A 22,911-nucleotide genomic window follows, 5' to 3' on the forward strand; every position below is an offset into this window, starting at 1 on the left:
CTCTAATTTTCAATGCGTCATTCACACAAATTCCTTGAGCAGATTTTGGATCAAGGTGAGCAACTTTAGACATGCACACAGTGAGCTGCCATGTGCATATCGGATGTCGCTCCCAGAGTGACCTATATCACATAACTCACATTTTATCATTATTGAGCAAGGAAAGACGGAAGGCTCTGAGTATATCCAGGGGCCTAGCTGTGGCCGTGGACTGAGCCAGCCAAAGTGGGCTCATTGAAGGCTTGCGCGTTGATGATTCAGTCATATTATGATATAATAATATTAATATTTTGAGAAATATGTGTTTTAGACATGACATTGTAATGTGTGTTGCACTTGTCACTATGGTAATTGACAAGCCACAAGATGTGAAAAAGAAAAAAAACTCTCACCCACTTTAACCGCTTGTTCTTCTTTTTGCATTTACTCCAAGAGTCATTCCCTCTTAAAAGAAGCACATTTCTTTTTTACTAGGCTTGGTGAGTGGGTGTGTTGCTTGTTTGTTCGTTTTGCCAGGAAAAGAGGTTAGCATTTGCGTCTCTTAACTTCGCACTGTTGTTAGCTAGCTAACCTTCACGGGTTGTATATGCAGGGAACGTATGCAAGCACTGTCAATGCATATGTTTGGTTGCATAGTGTAAGTGAAACTAATCGTATCATTGGCTGGACACTTGTCTTTCGCTGGAGTCACAATGCAAAATGGTACAGAAAATACAATTGGCCTTAATCATATAAGATGAGGGCTAATATTAGATATGATTTAATACGATCATTTAGCATTTTTTTTTATGCGCAGCATAGATTTTCTTGTGCACTGAGAATTCGCGTTTGCAGTTGCGTAAACAGAACATTGGTTAGGAGTATATAGTTAGACTTCTTTCAATACGAGAGGATGAGAACCTTGTATTGCGTTTGTTATACTTCACACACTGTTACCGGTTGCCAGGGTTCTGTTTCTCTTACACCCTGGATGCTGTCTGAAGCTGTCCAGATACCTTATACAAGTGCTTCTAAACCTTGTTTCAATGATGTACTCCATGTGATATTTATTCAGGCAAGTACTTTTTAGTCAGCGCAAAGCTCTTTTGGATTAAAAAAAAAAAAAAAAACTCTTAAAACACAGTGCAGTGCAATCCACATCTGATGTACGTATTCAACTCAACTACTATTACATATACAGTAGATAGAAATTGACACAGGACAGTGAGCTACTAAAATTTAGTCTTAGCCAGTATGAAAGAGCCATGTTTTCCCTAGACTTTTTCTCCTTTTTCTCCCCCATTCTCTCTTCAAATCCATCATGTCATTCCTGACCTCAGAGCACTGTTCATACCCAATGGCCAATTGTCATGCTCGCCCAGAAGCAGCAGCAGTGTAATTAAAAGGGAATCACATCTACTTGGCATGTGAGCCGGTGGGCACAAGGGTAGACAAACACTCTCTCTCAGCTGCCGTCCCCCACCTGCCAGGTGCTAGCGTTCAGGACCTGTCAGATTAGCTGATGACCCTTTTAATTCTAGCCCAGCCGGGGGCCATAATTGATATTTACTGGGAAAGGTTAATTGTCGCAGTGATCTGCTTAAATTACAGTGGAGATCAGGAGACCAAGGCCAGCCGGAGAGCATGTCACCAGGAGAGGCGCTACATGTAAATAGCTGATTGAACGGAATACACCCCGCAGCCATCGCCACTTTAACTCCAAGGTGGCGAGGGAGCATGGGACACTGTGATTGGCTGGTGCTGTAGTGGCCCAGACACGTCTGTGCTTAGCTTGCCAACCTTCCATCTGCTAAGAAATTTGGATGCACGCCAGCAGTGGCCTGTAATAAAATGAGCCGTCCACAATAGCTTTTGGGTTACTATCATGTGTCTGGTCCATAAAAGCGAGATTTTATATGAAAGGTTTTTGATGTGGTATCAGCAAAGGTGGGATGTACTTCACAGACAGCGCTTGCAAAACTGGTTGCCTTCTGTCAAAGAAAGAAAATTTACAAAGTGGAACACTCAAGTAACTTGAAACTGATGAGACTGGGTTTTACCAAAGTGGATAGTGACAAGCCACTCATTCTCAGAGCGAATGTCCTTTGATAGATAACTCAACTTGAACATTTTGGGTCATTAAACAGCTATTGTAGATCTTTTAAGATTTAAAAACGTAATCGTCTACATATATATATATATATATATATATATATATATATATATATATATATATATATATATATATATATATATATATATATATATATATATATATATATATATATATATATATATATATATATGTGTGTGTGTGTGTGTATTAAAAAAAATGATTTCTTTATTTGGGCCACTGGGGGTTAAAAAAGGGCTATATCTACCTCTATTGGCTAGCCTTTGGCTAGTCTCCACATTAGTATTGACAAGATGAGACATTTTGAGTGTTCTTGCATATTGTACTGTACTCGCATAACATTTGCCATTTTAGCCAAGGTTTAGAAATCTTTGAAATGAAGCCATTATTGTTCATTGTGGGGAAAAAACCTTTTAATCAAATTGTGGTTTTCTCTTTTGTCCTGTAGATTAAACCTTTAATGCTGTGTCCCGTCAAAATTTGCAAGGATGAGAAAGTGCCAGACTTCAGCCTACTTCACATGAGCAACCCCAAGGAGCAACTGAATGAGGTGAGGCACAACCAAGGGTTTTTCTACTGTATATTGTTATAATAATGTTCATCTTACAGAGGGAAACAATATCCCTTTTTACAAGAAAAGGCCTGAGGAGGCAAACCAAGCGAACAAAGCAATCAGACGGCAGACGATTTTCAAACCTGTGCTATTTTTTAACTCTCATTTCATGAAAAAAAATATATTGAGAAACACTATTTGACTGGATGTACACATGAAGTTAATGACGCTAAGCACACAGCATTTAGTGCATCTGGTATTATTGCATCCATGGCACAGTCACAGAAAATGCGCTGTAGACATAACCGAACAGGGTTTAGCCAAGAGCGGCCTGACCATGGCATGGAAGGAGTTAAAGAAACTGTTCCAATTAGCACTGTGCCAGAATTCATATGTCAGCTCATTTGGTGGATGAGTAGGTGGCAAAGGGAAATTGGGACCGTGCGATGGTTCAGCATCGGGCTTGAAATAATGCAATTTAGATACTGGGAAAGTAATGAGAATTTATGCTAAATCCAGAGCAGCATTTTGAATGAATGTAGAAATATGCATGCCAACAAATGCCTGTCAAGCAGCACCCCAATGGCCCCAAACTAAACTCAATCACAGCGTTCATTTATCTGTCAAAAGCAGGAAGCAAGAAAGCAAATGCAGGCTTCCTTCTCCAGCCCATGTGAATCGATGGAAGGAAAAAGGTTTAATGAACTTGTTAAATAGGCTGTTTTAAGCTTTTCAATTTTCCAACCGAAAATCCAACTCAATTAAAAATCCCTAATCTCTCACTTCCTCATTCCTCATTGTTTCTACGTCTTGCTTCGTCTGTTTCTTTCTCTCTCTGTGTCTTTGTCCCTCTCTCCCTCGCTTGTCTGGTACAAAAGGATGTTTTTTAATGAAAAAGTCAGAAGGAAGAGCAGGGCCTGTCAGATAAAAACATGACGTTGGTTGACAGCTCTGACAGGGATCTATGACAAGCTCTGAGAAGGAGGGGCCATAAATGAGTGACGGTGGAGCAGTCGTGTTGGGGCGGTGAAGGAGGGAAAGACTGGAAATTGCACACTGCACTTGCTGACAGTGTTAGATGTGGAATAGCTCTCTAATACGCTGCCAAATAAATGGTGCACAGACGCCGATGGTTGTCACCGTGCCATCCACATCATATCCATGTCCAACCATCTGGCTCTCTTGGTATTTGTCATGTCTATCTCCCCCCATGTCTGAGCTGGAATTTGTATTCCATTTACCCTAGGCCATGAATCGCAGACCTTGTGTCAGTGCCTTCTTTATAGAATTTTTTTCAGCTGCTTAAAATCAGTGGTACTAAACCGACAAAACCAAAAAGTATGCATTACGCATGCTCAACCAGATCAAAACATAAGAAGCTTTAAGAGCTCCTACCTAAAGACGCAATGCCAACGACAGCCAAAATGGATTCCTCTTGTCGTGTTGCCAAAAGAAACATAGAAAAATTTGATGTGGATGATGCTGCCTTTAAAAACAGTCATGTATCAGTTTGGGCGCAAATGCCCGGTACGCTGTTCTCCGCCAGGATTGGCTCTTAATCTGTTTATTTTTGACTGGCGATGCAGCGGTACCCCAGCACTAAGACACTCATGGGTTAAAGAAATATGGAAGATTATCCTGTAGTGCAGGGATGTCAAAGAGAAATGGACAAGGGACGCAAATGAAAAAATAATATTTTTGAAATATAATTGAAAAATAATTGATCTAAAGTGAATCGAATTTAACTTTAGGTGGTACATTTTTCACAAGGGAGCTCAAACACTGTCCATATAACAGAATCACCTTTGGCCTTCGCCTGGCATACACGATCAGGTGCTTTGGTTCCCCTTGTAGACGTTGGGTTAGGGTCTTGACATATCTTCAAACAGATTCTGTCCTGTAGTTGTGCCATGCTTAGGGCATAACTCTAAAAACTCCAGTCACGCTCTGGCTCAAGTCCACTCCGCGGATGAAAATTACTAGCTGAGCAATGGCAGAAGTATCAAGCTTTCATCCACAGCCTGGGTCAAAGAAAAGCTTCTAGCAAGCTTCATCCGGCCCGCGTGCCATGACTTTGACGCATGCGTTGTAAAGGAAGGGCTGCTGGGCTGCTGAAGGGATGTCCAAAAAACTCTGAATAAAACAACTCCAAATAAAACCACCCATCTGACACAATTTTTTCTCATTATCATTTTACTTGCAGCCCTGATTGTAAGATTACAATTTTGCACTTTACTTTGAATGAGCATTTTTGCATTGAGAAGTGAATCTGAGATGTCAAAATTCTCCAAAATTTTAGATCTATGTTGTCATTAGACAGCTCTGTGAATATTGGTTATAATATTAATTCTAATAATATCAATGAATCAAAGCACGTCCGCCTCACAGTTAGAGGGACCCGAGTTCGAATCCACCTTCCTCTGTGGAGTTTGCATGTTCTCCCCGAGCCCGCGTGGGTTCTTTCCAGAGACTCCGGTTTCCTCCCACGCTCCAAAAACATGCATGGCAAATGAATTGGACATACTAAATTGTTCTTGGGTGTGACTGGGTGCGTGAATGGTTGTTCGTCTCTGTGTGCCCTGCGATTGGCTGGCAACTAGTTCGGGGTGTCCCCCGCCTACTGCCCGAAGCCAGCTGGGATAGGCACCAGCAAGCCTGCGACCCTTTTGAGAATAAGCAGCGATAGAAAATGGATGGATAATAACATCATTGCTATTTTATTTTGCAAATTACAATGTCATCCAAGCATGTCAGGATGTCAGCGTCAAAGTGTGTGTTTTGATTTACATCTTTTAATCAGCCATCCCATTTTCTGGGAGCACTTGATCATCTTGGATATCGTATACTAAAGTTTGAACACTCGCATTAAAATGTCAGTGTTAAGTCTTTTTTTAGTTCCCTAAATTGCTGATTCAGTGCGGTTTCTAAACAGCACCGCATTGTCGTATTTCTGACTCATAGTGGAGGGAAGGAACAGTTTCTGCTGTAGAATGCGTAGTCACTACCGCTGTGAAATGCTTCTAAGAAGACCGTCAAAATAAAAGTGTTTCACAATGTTCACGCCCATTCAATATTTGGTATGATATGGTTTATTTTGAAGCGTTTGACTGGCTGGTTTTACTGATATTCTACTGCGTACTCCATTGCATTTGTGCGGACGACGCATTGAGCACCCCCTGCCATAAACCATAAAGCTACCATAGAGCTTAATGTTGTTCAATTAAATGGTAGCTGATTTGGTGAATGTATACAAAGGCTGTTAAGCCTCTTTTTAATTTATTGCCATATGTTTTCAATGCAAGAAATCCAAAGTTTCCTGCTATACACAATGTTGATTTAAAAATTCAAACCTGTGGTTTATCTAAAAAAAAAATCAACTAAATGGTTAGTCAAAATAAAGTATGTATATTGTATCATGTAAAAGTATCATTTATCCAAATGCACAATTATTCTGTAGAATTTTCAGTTGGAGACTGAAAATACTGAAAACAGCACTGCATTCAACCTCTTCATCACATTGAGATATATTTAATAAAAACCTTGCTTCAGGTTACCAGGATTAACTTGCAAAAACATAAGCTTCAAATTTAGTAATTTACCAAAAGTGACTGAAACATTCCTCCTCAGTGAAAAAACAAGTTATTTCAAGACTTGTTCCACAATGATAGAAACAATGATACAGGATCGAAAAATGTTAACACCACCCACTCTTCACGCCGCTATTTTATTCTTTATGCCCTCTGTTTTTTTTTTTTTTTCGTTTTCTTGGTGGAGGAGGGGGCATGGAAATGTAGAGAGGATTAGGGGGCGGCTTTAGCAACATTTCTCTTTTCCCGAGCTGTTAGTTAACCCTTCCTTGCCGGCAGCATCCGCCCTGTCTCCCCTTCTATCTACGAACACCGATGCGCTCCCGCTCCCCCATGTGCACACACCAACAGATGCACACACACGAACACGTCCCTTTACCCTCCCCCAAATTCTTGCTCTCTGGGGCGGGTTCTTAAATCCTTTTGAAGTCCTAAGCACTGCAGAAATCCATTGAGAGCCATGTATAATGGCTTTTAAGAGAGAGTGTTTAGCTATATGCCGACCCTATGGCTTATGAACCGCTGGCGTTTTAATGGATCCCCCTGCTCCCACCCATCTTTTTCTCTCTTCACCAGTACTAAATCCAATGGATTGTCCCTCATTATCATTTAAATAAGCCTCACTTTCTACCCAGAATGCGCCATATTGAATGAACTCTACATAGTTCACCTAATTCCAATTGGCCTTGGCCTAACTATCACCTAAGGCTTATGCTATGTCCTAAGCACACATGCATAGCACACAAAAGCTGTAAATGTAGACTTATTCATACAGATGTACGCAGCCTGTTTAAATTTGGTGTATAAACACAGAGACCACACATCCAACTTTGACCAGAAAATACTTTTGTCTCTGTGCACATAAATTACCTCACGTCTAGGTCTTCATTCCTTCCTCTCGTCCCCCTTCCTGCTCTGATAGTGAAGGGATCAGAGAGTTTGAGATGGACATGGAATAGCCTTTTGATTCCCGCAGAGCCCGCTTTCCGGTTCGCGGCGGGACTTCTGCCTAATCATCACCACGGGAGCCGTCCTGCAAATCAGGGGGGCACAGGCGTTGATGAGTGCTGAAGCCTAGAACAGGTGTGGAAGAATGGATTAGGGGCACCGGGAAAGGAAACAGTCCTCGTGAAGGGATGGGGGAGGTTGTTTGGATGGAAGTAGACCCAGGGATGAAATTGCTCTTGCAGAAAAGTTCCCTCCAGAGGCCAGGGGGAGAAATTACCTATCTAGACAGAAGAATAAAAGCAGTGAAAAGTGGAAGTAGAGGGAGGGATTTTGCAATTGGTGCTCCTGCTGGGTGAAGACTACTGCCAGAGAAAGGCACAAAGTGCTGGATTTTCTGTATCCATCCTATTCTTATTGGGCTTTTAGAGGGCTGCATAGGAAATCACTGAGGCTCTTTGTGTCTCCTTGCAATGTTTAGCTATGATTATAGGCATTACGAAAGAGATATTTAACTTTAATATATATTTATTCCCCATCCTGTAGGATCTTGGTGGGGACTTTGATCCCTCCGACGAATGCTCAATTGAATCAAATAATTCCCTTTAGGAACACGAATCCTTTGTTTTCTTTTGTTTCGTTATACCGTCACTGTCAAACTGAATTGTCCGACTGCTAACACACCTACGCACACCTATCTACATATTCTAGTGGCATTTAGCAACAAGCCGGTGCTGGGCGCAATGTAGCTTGCGTTGTTGATATCTCGTCATTTAACAATCTAGCACTGTGGAAATATATCGATAATAAATGCCATATATGTGTTACTATAGATTACACTGATTATTATTTATTGCAGGCGTTTGGCGATAACTTCACTTCTCTGGCACGTTTTTGCACAAGTATCGTGGTCTATGGGATATAAAGTCCCAGAGTTGTATTTCTTGGTGGAAATGGAAGGGGAATTTTTTAACTTCTTTTCCAAATTTCCTAGGCATAATCATATAAGGAAGTAATATAAACCATAGTTGTTGTTGTTGTTGTTGTTGGCAACCCCATTCCTAGAGAGCCTCAGCAAAATATCTGCTGCTTGTAAGTGACCCTAATGAAGATAAGCGGCTATAGAAAATGGCAGGATGGATGAAAGTACATGTACCTCGGGTCACCATGCCTTGTCAATGGTCAGCATCATTGACTCTGTGGCTTCCACCTCACTGCTTCCGTGTCGTAGGTATAATGGTCACGCTCATGTGTACAAGTCCAAGCAACTTTCTATTCCCGTTTTTACAAAAATCTTATATGACCATACCGTATTTCCTCTGTATAACATACAAACATCATTGAACTGTTTATGACTGATAGCTTTGTCCCATTGTGGAAGCCTGAATGTAGCGTAGCGGCCTGTAGCTGCAGCGTACACGGCAGGCTGGGTAAAAGGTTAACGTGAATATTGATATTAAAGCGCCACTGCTTCATCATGTCTGTGTCAGGGAGTGAAATGCTCCTTAAAGGTCATTCTTGTTCTTCTCTCTCTCCCTACAGAGTTCCACTCTCTCGCTGTCAGGCCGCAACTACTCGGTAAGTGACATTTTCATGCTTCATAGCTTTATGGCGGAATTACAATCTTCAACGACCTGCTTTATGGCCCCGGCGCTCCACATTTTAATTATATTAAATAGTGTAATGGAGAAATCATGATATGAGAAGCATTAATTCTGTCCGACTGATTAAATCGAAGCAAGGTGTCCTGTACTACCTTGGCGAAACGAGTGTTGTTTTATTACCGTCTATCTTGGCTCCTTGCAATTTTGCTTTTGTATTCAGTTTGGTTTTACTTTTATTTCATAATTTGCCTGCATTTAAAGGAACATGGCAGTGCCATAAATGTGTTCGACTTGGGTGCATTTGAGAGAGGTTACTCATGTTTTTCATCATGCAAAAAGAAGAAAAAACATTCACTCACAAAGCCTTCAGATAATTCCTTCACAGTCGTCACACTAATAATTTGTCAGCTATTTTTATCCCGTTAAAGCATCCGTTGTCTCGCCCCTCCGAGCTTTGTAAGCACACATTTGTGCTCTCCTTTCAGTGATGTGTGTAGTCTCTTGGTAATAGACGGCAGTCGTCCTTTCTGTCCTCTGCGTAAAATGAGTTCATCAGAGGAATAGTCTTTTAAAGTGTGCTACTTTTAGCTGATGAGTGGCATATGGCAATTCATGTTGCAAACTGGAAGCATCCAAACAAACACTACTACAATGGTTGACTTGGTTTGTCATTGTTAATCAGCCTCAAAGGACTGCCATTAAAGCCCCTAACAAAGTGTAACTTCAAAACACATTGATCTCCACGTATCTCTTTTTTTTTTCACGGTATTTTAATAGAACATGTCACATTCATATTCCCCAGCTGCGGAATATTCACAGATGAAAACAAACATGTCTTTCCAAAAAAGCATGTTAAGGCCTTTGGCTCAAGCTGTCAGTTTGAGTCGGAATAGAGCAAGGCTTTCTCTTCATCTGAAAGGAAGATGGCGAAAGCTTGGTGGGTGGTGAGTTGCTGGCGGTATTGTGCAAGCAAAAGATAGGCCGGTAAGGAGGGCATGAAGTCTCATGTTGTCTGTCTCCACTTTCTGGCTTTCCGACATTGCTATCTGCAGTGTTTGTAGCCTCTGGGCATCTCCCGGGTACTGAGCTCTGACTCTCAATCTGCTCAGCTGCCGAGCCTACTTGATTTCTGCAGGCATCTTATCTGTAAGTGCTTCGGGCCTTACAGAATGATGGTTTCGAAAAGAGGGGCAGAGGTTGTCAGGTCGGGGGGCTCCAGGGAGCTTCCAGGCAAAGGCTGAGTGGGTATGGGAGGAGGAGTTGGTCTTGAGGAAGGCCAGAGGCTGGACTGAGTGTTATGACTGGAGGAAAAGGGAAGCAGGCTATGCATGTGGGTGGTGGGCTATGTTTGAGGTGGAAGGGTAGTTTAGGAGGCTACTGCAAAAAAAAAGGGGGGGGGGGGGCAAAGTGGGACTGAAAGGACGCGTACCCTTGGTAGGGAAACATTGTTGAGGAGACCAAAATAGTTGCATAATGATGCGGTGTTTTTAGATGTCATTATAGATCAAAGTACATCAATGTATTACTAACAACTTTTATAGTGACCCAAAAAAGAAAATTCAGTTGGGTATAGGATCGGCATCAGCAGTATTGGTATCGGTACCAGACATGTAAAAGTAGGATGGAGCCATCTTTAATATCTCCCTATTGTTCATATCTTTGGGGATGACAATTAAGCCGCTCGGTTTCCAGAGTGCATTGCTTGGTGCGATGCAATTAATAATTTTGCTTGTCAAGCATGTTAGTCTCTGTCATGTTTGTGTTTGTTACCAGTTATCCAATCTGTGTTGTATGTCACTTTTCACTGTTACTTTCATGTTGTACTTTTTATTTCTTTGAAACATTGGTTTAGGTTGTTTGTAAACTAGTTACACCCAGATTAATTCCTACACACAAGCTGTGTTGTGGTGCACCGAAGAGGTCGTGGGTTCGACTCCTGACTGTGAGGAGTTTGCATATCCTCACCGCGCTTACATTGTTTTTTCTCTTTGTACTTTGGTTTTTTCTCGCATTCTCAAACGTGTATTGTTCGTAGGTGTAAATGTGAATTGGAGTTTGCCTTGTGAATGGCTATCCAGGGTTTACTCCACCTCAAGTGTCTGGCATAGGCTCCAGCACACCCTCAACCCGAGTGAGGATAAGCTGTCGAAAAATGAATGGGTGAATGGATTACTGTTATTAAAGTATTTTCTAGCAACATTATTCTGCACACAATTTCCTGCAAATAGTACTGTCAGAACATACTCCACAATAACGATGGCCATGCTACAAAGAAAATCATATATTGAATGCACACCATGCATGTTTAACGTAATGCCTAACAGATTGCACATGACACTTTGTGCTTCCTAATTTTCTTTGACTGATGAAAGTCACTGGAAGAAACCAGGAATGGAATTGAGCACATCCCACGTTAATGTTTACTGTAGATGATGAAATCGCTACACCCTAAAACATTCCCCAAGCCCGTTTACTCTCGACCTTTCATATGTCTTTCAGGTGTGATGTTAATAACGGGTCTGTTAAGTCTCGCAGTGATACGTTACAGCCGGACTGGCCCCGTGACTCGCACTGTGTGAGGAGCTTGATATGGAATTGTTTATCAGGGCGACTATCCTGTCTTCTCTGTGCAGGCTTCATTACAGCCTCAGCCGCGTTTGGGAGACAATATATGTGCCATGTTTCCTGCCCCGCTATGCGCCTTGTTTCCTGCCCTGCTAGGCGCTTGATGTTTCAGTGCCGATGGTCCTGGACTCCAGTGATTTATCACTCTCTTAGGGGCTTTTTGATAAAGAACCCAGCACCGTTCTCTGCGTCTGCAAGATAGGAGTTACAAGAAGCAGGGAAATTGTCAGAAAATCTCATGGCAACTATCTGCACATTCTGTCACTACCCTAGGGCTGGATATATAGTGCAGAGGAGACAGTTAAGCTTGGCAAAAACAGACAACACACCACCCTTTTCTGGCAGATTAATTGTGTTAGTTTCCCACCCCATCTCTTTTTACCACCCAAGGCCAAATGATGGCTTATGTTTTCTTGCACAATGAAAGCATCAATCGTTGTATACACAATATAATCTCACTTGACTGTTTGGCAGGGTTTATCGTTGTGCAGTCATGGGTTTAAACCTTAGCCATGCAGTTTACTTGACTAAAGCTTGCCTGAAGCCGCCTCTGAAACATCTTCACTTCCACTGCTTGGGGTGTCATAATCACATTTATTGCTCGATGGTTTCAACAGTTTTGGGTGTATGTGTGTGTGTGGGTGTGGGTGGTTGTGCATGTGTGTGTGTCATTTTGAACAGATTCACTTTGCTGTTCTAGTTATGATGCATTTTGTGAAAAAAAAAGAATCTTTAAATCAAATTTATAATACTACTGTATAAATACGACTGCATTGACTTCACATTCTCTAGGTTAGTTGTTAAACACATCTTGCGGGTGGCCTCTCCCGACCTCCCGCAAGATGCAGAGGCTAGATTTATGCATCTTTTGATATATATATATATATATATATATATATATATATATATATATATATATATATATATATATATATTTATACACACTGTATTCTCTTAAACCTTCTCTCGCTTGCCCTCTCTCTCTTTCTCACAAATGTCTATCTGTCAGTGATGCATGCAGGTGTCTCCACAGCACTGACCCTTCACATGGTGAAAATTAGCGCAGGAAACCAAGAGCCCAGCAGGAATGGGTCAGAGCCCTGACATCGTGCTGCTCTCGGGGTGGGGCACTGCCTGTCAGTGGCCGCTCCGTGAGGGCTGCCTGCCATGAAAACCTATTTGTTTATCCCCGTGTGTGGTCCGGCTTCAAATCCTGGGCCCCGCTGCTCTCGACACATCAGAAACCTGGGCCGTTGCCGTTAGCAACAGATAAAATTGCTGTTAACCGCAACAGGGCCCACAACACATCAATCAGTGGGTCTGCAGATAAAGGCTTCATGCTTCTGGGGCCCTTGCTGAATCGCTTGCCTGAAAATCCTTTTCCAGTGGCTGGGCACAATACAGCACTGGTAGTGGCCCTCTGCAGTCATTCAGAGGTGTGGAGACAAGTGTGATTTTCAGTCATGCTCCTCGGGTTTTGTCTTAATGGAGATGCATTAGAAAGGCACTAACGCAAATTAATGCAGATTATTTAAATAACACATGACACTTTGAATTGATGGTGAGTAGGCCTCTAGAAAATACCCTTACCTGTTCTTAATGAACTCTTAATGCCTTTGCCAATCGGTGTTTCTCTTAAGGCTGCTTATAAATTCAACTTTGCCATTTTGTACAGGTCCTCTTCTTCGTGTGGCATTAAAATCAACACTTGAAAATGTCTTACAGCCATACTGCCAAAAGAAGTGTAGACATTTTTGTAAAATACAATATATTCTTTGCTAAAGGTGCAATAGGTAACTTCATCCAAACATTTTCTAATCCAATTTCATTACACAGGCTTCGGACCTTGTTAAAGCAACAATAATGGAAGAATAATATATATATATATTTTTTTTATTCATTACAAACCAGTTAATTCATTTCCAGCCATGATGAAGTTCATCCAAATAAAACACAGCCTCTCATGGGTAAAAGCATTAGTTCGACCCCCTAAGCTAGCCCTTGATTATCATCACTCTCAGTTTGTCCCGTATGCACTGTCCCCTAACTCACATTTGGCCCACTTATCCGAAAACACTATAATGTTGTAGTCCTACAATGCTCTGAGGATTTCCTTCCTGTAGGCTTTCTGCCCATTAAGTTTCACTCACACTGTAGACAAATAAAGTGGTAATTCCACTTTATCATATGTTACATATACCACAATCAAGCAGCAATTACATGGTTCTTCCATTTGTAAGAGGTCCCAATGCCGATGTGGATGTTTTAATGAGGGCTGTAATGAACGCTCAGGGTGTTTGGCAAGTCTCCGAGATTGCGGAGGCTTTTATGGCTCCCCATTATACGTACAATTTGCATCAGCAAATTACAATGCTCCATATCATTATCCTGTGCCAAGGTTTGAACATAAATTAGAGCCCCAATTACAAACATCTATCTGGGAAAGGGAAAGACTACAAAGCAGCCTACCAGAGAAGGGAGATAAGGCCTCCTGTGTGTTGCGAATGAAGGTTCCATAGAGGTGGGCTCTGATGGGAACGTTTGACTTTCAACTGGAAAATGTTCTTTTGAGGAAAAAACATTTCTCTTTGTTCTGTTTCCCACATACTGTTAAGAAAGGTCCTAAAGTATAACCATATACTGCATATCCGTGTACCTCAAGGTACACTTTTTTTTCATACAAAGTGCTAGATATTGACAGTTTTTATTTAAGAATTTGATACCAACTTTAACCATGCCAAAATAGAAAGGCTAACAATTCTGGAGGAGGGGTCATTACAATTGACAATTACAGACATGCAAGTTCATCTTTGAAACACAATGGAAGATGTGGAAGAGGTGGAAATGTTCCTCATTAGCCTCAGAAGGTTAACAAATTGTCTTCCTTTCTGATGTGACAGAAGAAACCTAGCGACACTTTAATGAACTCCATCTTTGAACTTTTTTTTTCTCCCTCACAACAGCCACCGCTACATTCTGCGATCAAATTTAAAGTCACTAAAAACAACAGAGGGGGTTAGATGGTATATAGTTCATTTCTTATGCATTTCGACCTTGCACCTAAAATAGTAGTCATTGTCTTTTGGATACAAAAAAAAGCATGACTAAAGGAATGTGTTTGAGTTGGAACTGTCAAAAAATATATTCCATATGCAACACCCCATGCAAATTATTCCTGCTTGCAAAAGTTAGCCAACTTTTCACAAAAGTCATCAGTTAAAACGACATTACTCTCTAACTCCTGTGGCATTGTTACCTTTCCTGGAATCTGCACAAACAAATTGCACTAAGTAGGTCATGTTCTGGCACTTGTCTTCTAATCACTCACAGAAAAGAACATTGTTCCCCTTCACCGGAGCCCCTGAGCTTTGCTCCTGGGATTTCAGCAAGCAACACGTACCTTTTTGATTTTTTTTTCGTCATGCATATCCTTTTTCTGTTACGTCTCTCAATGTATTCCTCTTCTTCCCTCGCCAACTTTGCATCTCACTATACAAAAGCAATATTTCAGTGTCTCCAAAGGCAACACACACACACAAACCTGCAGACAGACATATACACACACACACACACACACATCTCTCATCCCCTCTGGTGCAAGTGTCTGACAGGAGCAGCAGGTAAGGTATAAGATTACAAGAGAAGCAGGAGCAATTATACCTCCAACTGATGCTGGTGTGTTTATAAAGAGAGAAACTGTTAATGACAGTGTTTTGGTTTCTCCTGAGTCGGGTACACAGCGGAGGGAGGTCTTCTGTTTTTGTCATCTTATAGCTTTATGTTACATAGTTGTACATGAGGTTTTGTTTTTTGTTTTTTTTGTTCAAACCACATACTGTTAGAACAGCCTTGTCACTCTTGTTATGATAACCTTCCAGCAAACCAAGCTGTAATTACCTCAGCCACACACTTTATGTGTACATGAGACTTTAGCGAAAATGTTTTGATGATCAATCCGAGAATTACCACCTTTCTTGAATATTCAAAGACCAGCCTACAGGTCATGTTTTTTTCCCTTTGTTTCTTTTTTCCCTTCACCATCCCAACATTCATATGGTTCATATCAAGCTCACGTTTTCCAGCGGAATAGTTTTGTCACTGCTCTTATAAGGCAAGAGGTGGACTAGAATAAAAGAAAAAATGAGCAGATCTGACACATGAAATTAAAATGTATAACATAGAGTACATGCAATGTGCTTTGGAGAATACATTGTCAAAGGAATCGTTTAAGACCTGTTTTAAACTGGTCGAAGTCTAAGCAATGGGACAGGTTTCTAGACTTTGGAACCTTTTGTCTAATCTAGTCGGATAATATTTTTGTTCTCTTGAGTCGAAAAGGGATAAGATTGGGTTGATTGTTACTTTCCTTCTCACATGCAGTTTTAACGCAGACTGTGTAAATGATATTTGATGTGTTATTTACTCTCCGGCTGCCCGAGTTGACTGACAATATGCAAACAAACAAATTAATTTAAGCTTTCATTTACCACAGTCGCCAGCTGGATGCTTTCAACATAAAAGACTAGCAGACTCACCCTCCTGTCGTCATCTTACAGCCATCCACACTTTACAACCGCTGCCACTGCGCCCTCAGTGTGTGGTTGGCCTTGGCCGTCATCACACTGGGGCACATGGGAGATTAACTGGGCCGGCTTACTCACTCAGCAGGTTCCCCGACTCCCTTCAACTCGTCCTAACCCAATCTGCCAGCTAGCCTCCTGCTCCAGCGAGCCATGGCAGCAGGGCACCACAAGCCTGGGCCGCCTTCATTACGCCTGCCAGATGGGCTGAGAATTAGATTTGAACTCCTACCATGGGAGGAGGGAGAGGTGAAAGATTGAAGCGGGGGCAGAGGAGGCTATCGGTAAGGCCGGGAAAACTTGTGTGGATTAGAAAGTCGTGCTTTTTTTTTTTTTTTTGGGGGGGGGGGGGGGTTGTTTTCTTTCCATTTGTATTGCAGGTTATTACACTTTAATGTTACAGCCCTGGGATCTGGCAACATTAAAAGCCTGTCATTGAATAATCTACACTAACTACGAGCAAATGCTTGGGATAAATGAAATTAGGGAGAGCAGCAATTTGGCACAGTGATTATCGTCTCCTTGGAGGCACTTCCTGATGATTTAAGAATGCTAACATTTAAGCAAGTCAGATCTGATTACTCTTCAAGGTTAAATCGAGCTGTGTCGGAGGCAAAGCTTGATTAGGAATGTCTGTGTCTCCCTTCATCTCCCTCCCTTCATTCATGCTCATGTTTCTCATTTTTGCAAAAGCTCTCCACAGGCTGAAAAAGGGCTCAGGGATAAAAGCTGTTAGATCCTGATGGCATCTTTTGCTAGCTCTTAATTAGATCAGCAATACTTGATTTCCAAGGTGTAATTTCTCTTCTACGAAGTACCAGTCCCATAAACGATGTGAACAGTACTTTGCTACCTACCTTAGTCATGCGCTAACTTACCAGCGCACTTTTGAATTGACCAAAAAGCTGTTTTATTTCCATCCAAGGGAGAATTTTGAGAATCATGTATAGGATTCCTCTCATTGATGTGCGACACATTTTAAATGTTACTTCCTACTTTTCTGGTCCAGTATTAGCGAAAGCAGACCAACACATGAACTTGATCGGGTGAGAGGCAAAAACTTACCGCTCTAGCTCCACCACAAACTTTACAGAAGATCGTTATCCACCCTGGGTTTGTTAGCCCATGTTTCAGTGAGACCTAGGTTGGAGAAATGACAGGTGAGGTTAATGGTGAGTGGGAGCAAGGCGGTGGATGCAAATACATTTTGTTGGGCCGCATGTGCCAAATCCTTCTTGGAATGGTACTCTGCTCTGCACAGTTGCGGTAGAGATGGGTTCTACTTTTATTTTTGCATACTAAATGCTTCATAATTAAAAATACTTTTCACGGCAGTGATGCTCTGTACTTAAAGACAGGGGTAACACTTTGACTTTGGGGAATTTGCCTATTAGTTTGTCTAAGCTGTTTTCTCATCTAGGGGTGGAAGAGAATCATTGCAAGTCAAATGTAATCATCCTGCTGTTGGCTTATAGACTGGAATAATATTATTAGCTTGGCTGTACAGCAGACTTACAATTTGAATTTCTGAGGTAAGAAGGCTGATGCTAATCACAACCAATCACTGTTGTTATCCGACTTGTTTTCCCTTGTTTATAACAGTTTTATTTTTGGGCGCATCTTGGAATTTGGCAGACTGAATTCATTAGCTGATGTGCTTCATGTAGTCAACAAGGGTGTCTGGATTGTGGGATTCTAATTTCTCCTATTTGTATGCTCTTGTTACAGTGTAATATCTCATGTCTACATCACAGCCAAAACACTCTCTTTTGTGTGGTTATCCCAGGAATTGAAGGAAAACTAAATTGTAATCAGACTCTTGCACATGACGCATACATGCTTAAGTATGATTAGAAGAGATTAAGGTGGGGTTTATTTGCCTCTGAGAGGGCCCTGTGACAATTTTGGAGTTGATGGGAAACAGCTTTTGTGAGGACATCTTTCTTAATCCTATGCCAAGTGTTCACTTTCACTCAATTATTTACGTTACGTTTATGTATTTATTTATTATGGAGCATGTTCAATGATGTGTTTCGAGCCAATCAGTATACTATTATGAAACTAAGAATAAGGTTTTGCATTGAGTGGCATTGGTGCAGGCAGCAGTCACTTTCATTTACTGTATTTTATTTAAAATAGATGCAAGAGTTATAAGGGGTCCCCAACCAAGCGCATCAATCTAAAACCTAAATTAAGCCATTTTGTGATCATGTATTCTATTTTCATATCATCGACCTATCATGTGCATAAGCTGGAGGCATCCAATTTTCTCCCGGCTGATGTGATCCACAGGTAGATTCATTCATACATAATAATAAAAGATGAGCAAGGATAGACCTACTTATTTGACAATGATTGTGCTACGGTGATAGATGGTAAAGGGAACCTCCTTCTCACTCCCTCTCTGACCTTAACCATATTTCCCTCTTCTGATCTTACCTTATTTATTTTCCCCAGGCTACCCCAGCCCAAGGTCTCACTCACCTTAGTTGAAAAGAAAACTATCATCCAGAATTAAAACAGAAGCTGTGTGCCTTAAAAATGACACATCTCTTCCAAGTCATCATTGCAGAGTCAGACACCTTCTGTCTAGCTAGTTCCGCTAATGCATGAGCAAGTGAGAGATAAAGACGATGCATTGACATTGACGACAACAAAGTATGATCGATATTTAGTATTTTAGTATTGATTCATTTTGATGTGTTATTTACAGTATCTATTAACTGTAAATTTTCTTTTTTGTATAAATCTGTCTGTATTATTAAATAACTTTATTGTAATAATCATAGACCATTTTAGCTGCAGTACATGTGAATGCAATCCCCAAATATTTACAATATGTACCGTATTCCTCCAACTAGAAGTTGAGGGTTTTTTTTTTTTTGCCTCATTTTCAACCCCCATATTAGGGGGGTCGACTTATGACTGCATAACTCAAAACAGACCATTTTTTTCCACGTACCTGTGTTTGAATAGCATTAATTTTGAAATAAGTAATATCATGTGATTTACACGTCTTAACATGATTATATATATTGCTACTTCAATATACAGTAGTATGCATCCGTTTTGAACGTTGGGCACTTTCGTGAAGCGCCGCCAAATTGTTTCTTTGTTGTTGACAACGTGGCTCATTCTTTTTCAACGTACTTTGACACATTATAAAAAGGAAAAGACGGCTTGACTTGTCTCCTTCAGCCGGTGGACGTGTGCTGGGAGAAACAGCAAAAGGCAACAGTTGGGTAAAGAAAGTTTGGGAAAATAACCCAAGTAAGATGATCAGGAGATTTTTTCCGGAGACCTCTCTTTCAAACAAATTGGACGGATCCGGAGATGATTAACCATGGAGGAGTAACGAGGATGTTTGAAGGAATGATGAGGAGGAAGATAAGGTTGTTCGGGTGTTAAATGGGAGGAGCTATTTTGGGTGTCAGATGGAGATGATGACTTTTAGACAAATTGATATTAAGCTGTGTCAAAAAATAAAGCAAACTTCAAATTGTGTTTTTGTTGCAACACAACAGTAGTTTCAGTATTTGCTTCTACGTGCACGCGTACATTGCCATGCAGTCTTGTCTCACTCCCACCCCTCCCTTCCCCAATAACTGCAACAGGATGTTATTCGATATATGGTGAAGAAATGTGTCTGAAAGTGTCTAAAAGTACTGTGATTTTGTCATTTCACGGTGTGTTATAATGGGACAGTCATGACCTATGTTACCACTAAAGTCAGGGATGGACGTATATGCATTTTTGTCAAATTCACCCAAATTGAAGTAGCAAACGGGGAGATCGACCTATCAGCGAGGTCATCTTGTACTCGGGAAAATTCTGGTAACTGTTTATTCTCTAGGTTGTCCAGTATTAAAGACAATGCCCATAAAGGGTGGCACAGCTCAGCAATAGAGTGCTAATTTCCCAACCATAAGGTTGTGAGTACAAACCCCAACCGGGTGACAATGTTGAAAAGTCCTTGAGCAAGATGCAATCCCAAATTTGGACCCACTAGTTCCCTGTATAGCAGCAACCCCAAAAGATTTATGATGAATCTTAGGCTTTATTAACGGCTTTGAACACTGTGTGAAATACAAAGGGCTAGATCAGTCTACTGACTCTACTTCCTCCAAATGTGCTGTGTTCAAAATTTTATTCAACATCCAGCACTGTGAGAAAACCTTTTATTTTATACGTCACCTCTTTTTCTCAGCATCTGATTTATTTAATTTTTTTAATTAACTTCAACAGGGGCTGTGTGCATTAATGAACGTATCTATAGACGCAGATTTAGCCAGAAGGCTAGTTTTAATCTGCTGTCCCAGGAGCAACTGGAGGTTCAGTGTCTTACTCAAAGACACTTCGACATGGTCACGGTTGACGGCGGATCGAACCTGCAATTTCTCAGTTGGGAGACGACCACCCCTACCACTGACCCATGCCGCCCTGTATATATACTGTACCATCAGAATCTAAGTCTTTAATCACCATCCAGCTTCTCACTGAATAATCTTCCTTCTCATTGAGAGAGCACATCTCACTAGGACCCAAGGAATTACTTTGTCTTAGTGCGCTTTCATGCTGGGAGCTCTAAGGATGTGCTATATTCATCAGAAACCTGCAATTCAAAAAGCCCAACTGAACATGTCAAGAATAGACTATGGTTATGATATTAAAAGTAGTCACAAGAAGGATAAACTCTCAGAGAATGGAATGGATGGATGGTCTTTGGATGTTCTTTCTGTGGATGGTCTTTCCGTTGGGAAAGACCATCATTCAGTTCCACTTTCTGTCCTTTGGGTTGTGGTTATTGGGACTGATTGATGGAGATTTCTAGGACAGTAAAAATTCCCGGTTTGTCTCTTCCCTTTATTCCTGCCCAACCCATCCTTGCAAATAGACCCTTTCAGAAAACTGTGTCTGCCTGCTGCAAATCTTAAAATGAGCCATTCAATTCTTGCTGCACCCAAAAAACAAGGTGCACAAAAGTCTATCTGCTGTCGGTTGGTTTTGCATCAACCTCAGATATTCACTTTCTGAATCTTCTCTGACTTTTTTTGGAAACCGCCCACTCCCCTGTAGAAGACCTGAGCGAGATGAGCACAACAGCTAGTGTGGTTCCGACACGCTTGAAATTTCACAACAGCGATAGCGGGTACTGATAAAGGAGCCCAGATGAAAACTCACCTTATTGGGGCATGAGACAGCTAATATTAGTATAATCACAAGTGTTAGCTTCCTCATGACTTTGAGGTTTGCCTCGATTTTAGTCTTTGATGAAATCTTTGATTGCCCCACCACAAGCCCAACAACAATTCTTGCATTTTTTATGCATTGACTTTTGTGATGACATAAAAAAAGATATGCGTAAGGATGATTTCAATTCACACAACATGATACACTTGTTTTGCTACTACTACCCATCTGAATTAAATACATTTCATTTTATGTGGTTGCATGTTAGTGGATAAAAGCATGTAGGTCCACGAACTGGAGGATGAGCCAGGCACCACGTAGGCAGGCTGCTTGGCCTGAAAATAGCAAGAGCCTGGCTCCTGGGAGCTCGTATTCTTATACCCAAGAGATGCTATCAAATTAGACCAGCCGTTGTTGTTTGCAGACAAGAGAAGAGAGGAAGGGAGAAAGTAGATGGCATCTCCTGTTCTCTGACTTTGTTTTTCCTCGATTCGCTAACTATAGTGTGTGTGTGTGTGTGTGTGTGTGTGTGTGTTTGTCATGTATTTTTGTTGTGGTTTTCAAGGCTTTCATCTTTAACAATGTAATTATAGGAATACAATACATTAACATAATTCTTTCTTGACAGACATGTGCAGTATAACAATGAAACAATCCATTTTAATTCAACAACGTGCAATGGAACAAACTGAATTGAAATATGCAAAATTCAACTACTTTTTGTCAACTCCAGCTCCAGATTCACTTGAAGTTTGGACACAGAGGGCTGAACTCCCACCAAAAACACTTCTTGGAGGGACTCTTAAGAGTCTAGACCAATAACATTTGAAAATGTTGCTAGATTTGTGACTAGTTTTTTCTTCAAGACAAAAGAGGTGTCTAAAAACTGCATTCACTTAATATAGCTACAAATCTCTCTGACAACACTATCACTTACTTAAATGGGCCACACATCGCAGAACAGCACAAGTATAAGTGCTTGCAGAAAGTCTTCACGGCGCTTCACATTTTCCAAATTTTGCTTCTTTTCTTCCAGCCTCATTTCAAATTGTATATTAATCTCTTAGCTCAAAACGATACACAAAATACCGCTGGAAAAAAGAAAAAATATGTTGTTTTGTTTTTTTAATTAGAAAACTAAGAAATCACATTTACTTAACCATGTGTGCCATGAAGCTCACAATTGAGCTCAAGTGCATCTATTTTTTTTTTTTTTGCACTGATCATCCATGAGATGTTTCTGCAGCTCAATTATAGTCCACCTGCAGTAAATTCAGTTGATTGAACTTGATTTGGAAAGGTGCAAACCTGTAAACGTAAGGACCTACAGTTGACCGAACACAAACACCAAGCATGAAGTCAAGTTCTCTGTGTTTTATTTTTAATAAATTCAGAAAATATTGCGTAAAAAAAATAATCAATAAAATCTTGTTGCAGTCATAAAAGTGTATTTCGTGTAGGAATTGGAAGTCATAGATCAATTTAATACAGTTTGGAATGAGGCTGTAAAATGACAATGTAAATGCAAAAGACACACTCAAAATAAATAGTAGCAGTGACAATTATTGTAATCCAAACTGCAATATTACCCATGTAAATTTTCATTTCTGGTGAAACTATGTCTACCATGTTATTTGGAACTTCCATCCATCAATCCATCCATTTTCTTAGCCGCTTATCCACACCTATCAATCAATCAATACAGGGCATAAGC

The 22,911-nt window shown here is 40.8% G+C and overlaps 1 protein-coding gene across 1 annotated transcript in view; it reads left to right on the top strand.

Moving 5' to 3' along the window:
* Window positions 1–22,911, top strand: part of LOC148430083 (fibrosin-1-like protein) — a 187,871-nt gene that overhangs the window by 117,359 nt on the left and 47,601 nt on the right. The window contains exons 3-4 of the mRNA XM_088427113.1: window positions 2,562–2,663; window positions 8,741–8,776. Of these exons, the coding sequence (XP_088283239.1) occupies window positions 2,562–2,663; window positions 8,741–8,776 (138 nt within the window). The remainder of the gene's footprint in view (window positions 1–2,561; window positions 2,664–8,740; window positions 8,777–22,911) is intronic.

This window comes from Hippichthys cyanospilos, chromosome 1 (genome assembly GCF_059441005.1).
Source record: "Hippichthys cyanospilos isolate Australia breed blue-spotted pipefish chromosome 1, RoL_Hcya_1.0, whole genome shotgun sequence".
Lineage (NCBI taxonomy): Eukaryota > Metazoa > Chordata > Actinopteri > Syngnathiformes > Syngnathidae > Hippichthys > Hippichthys cyanospilos.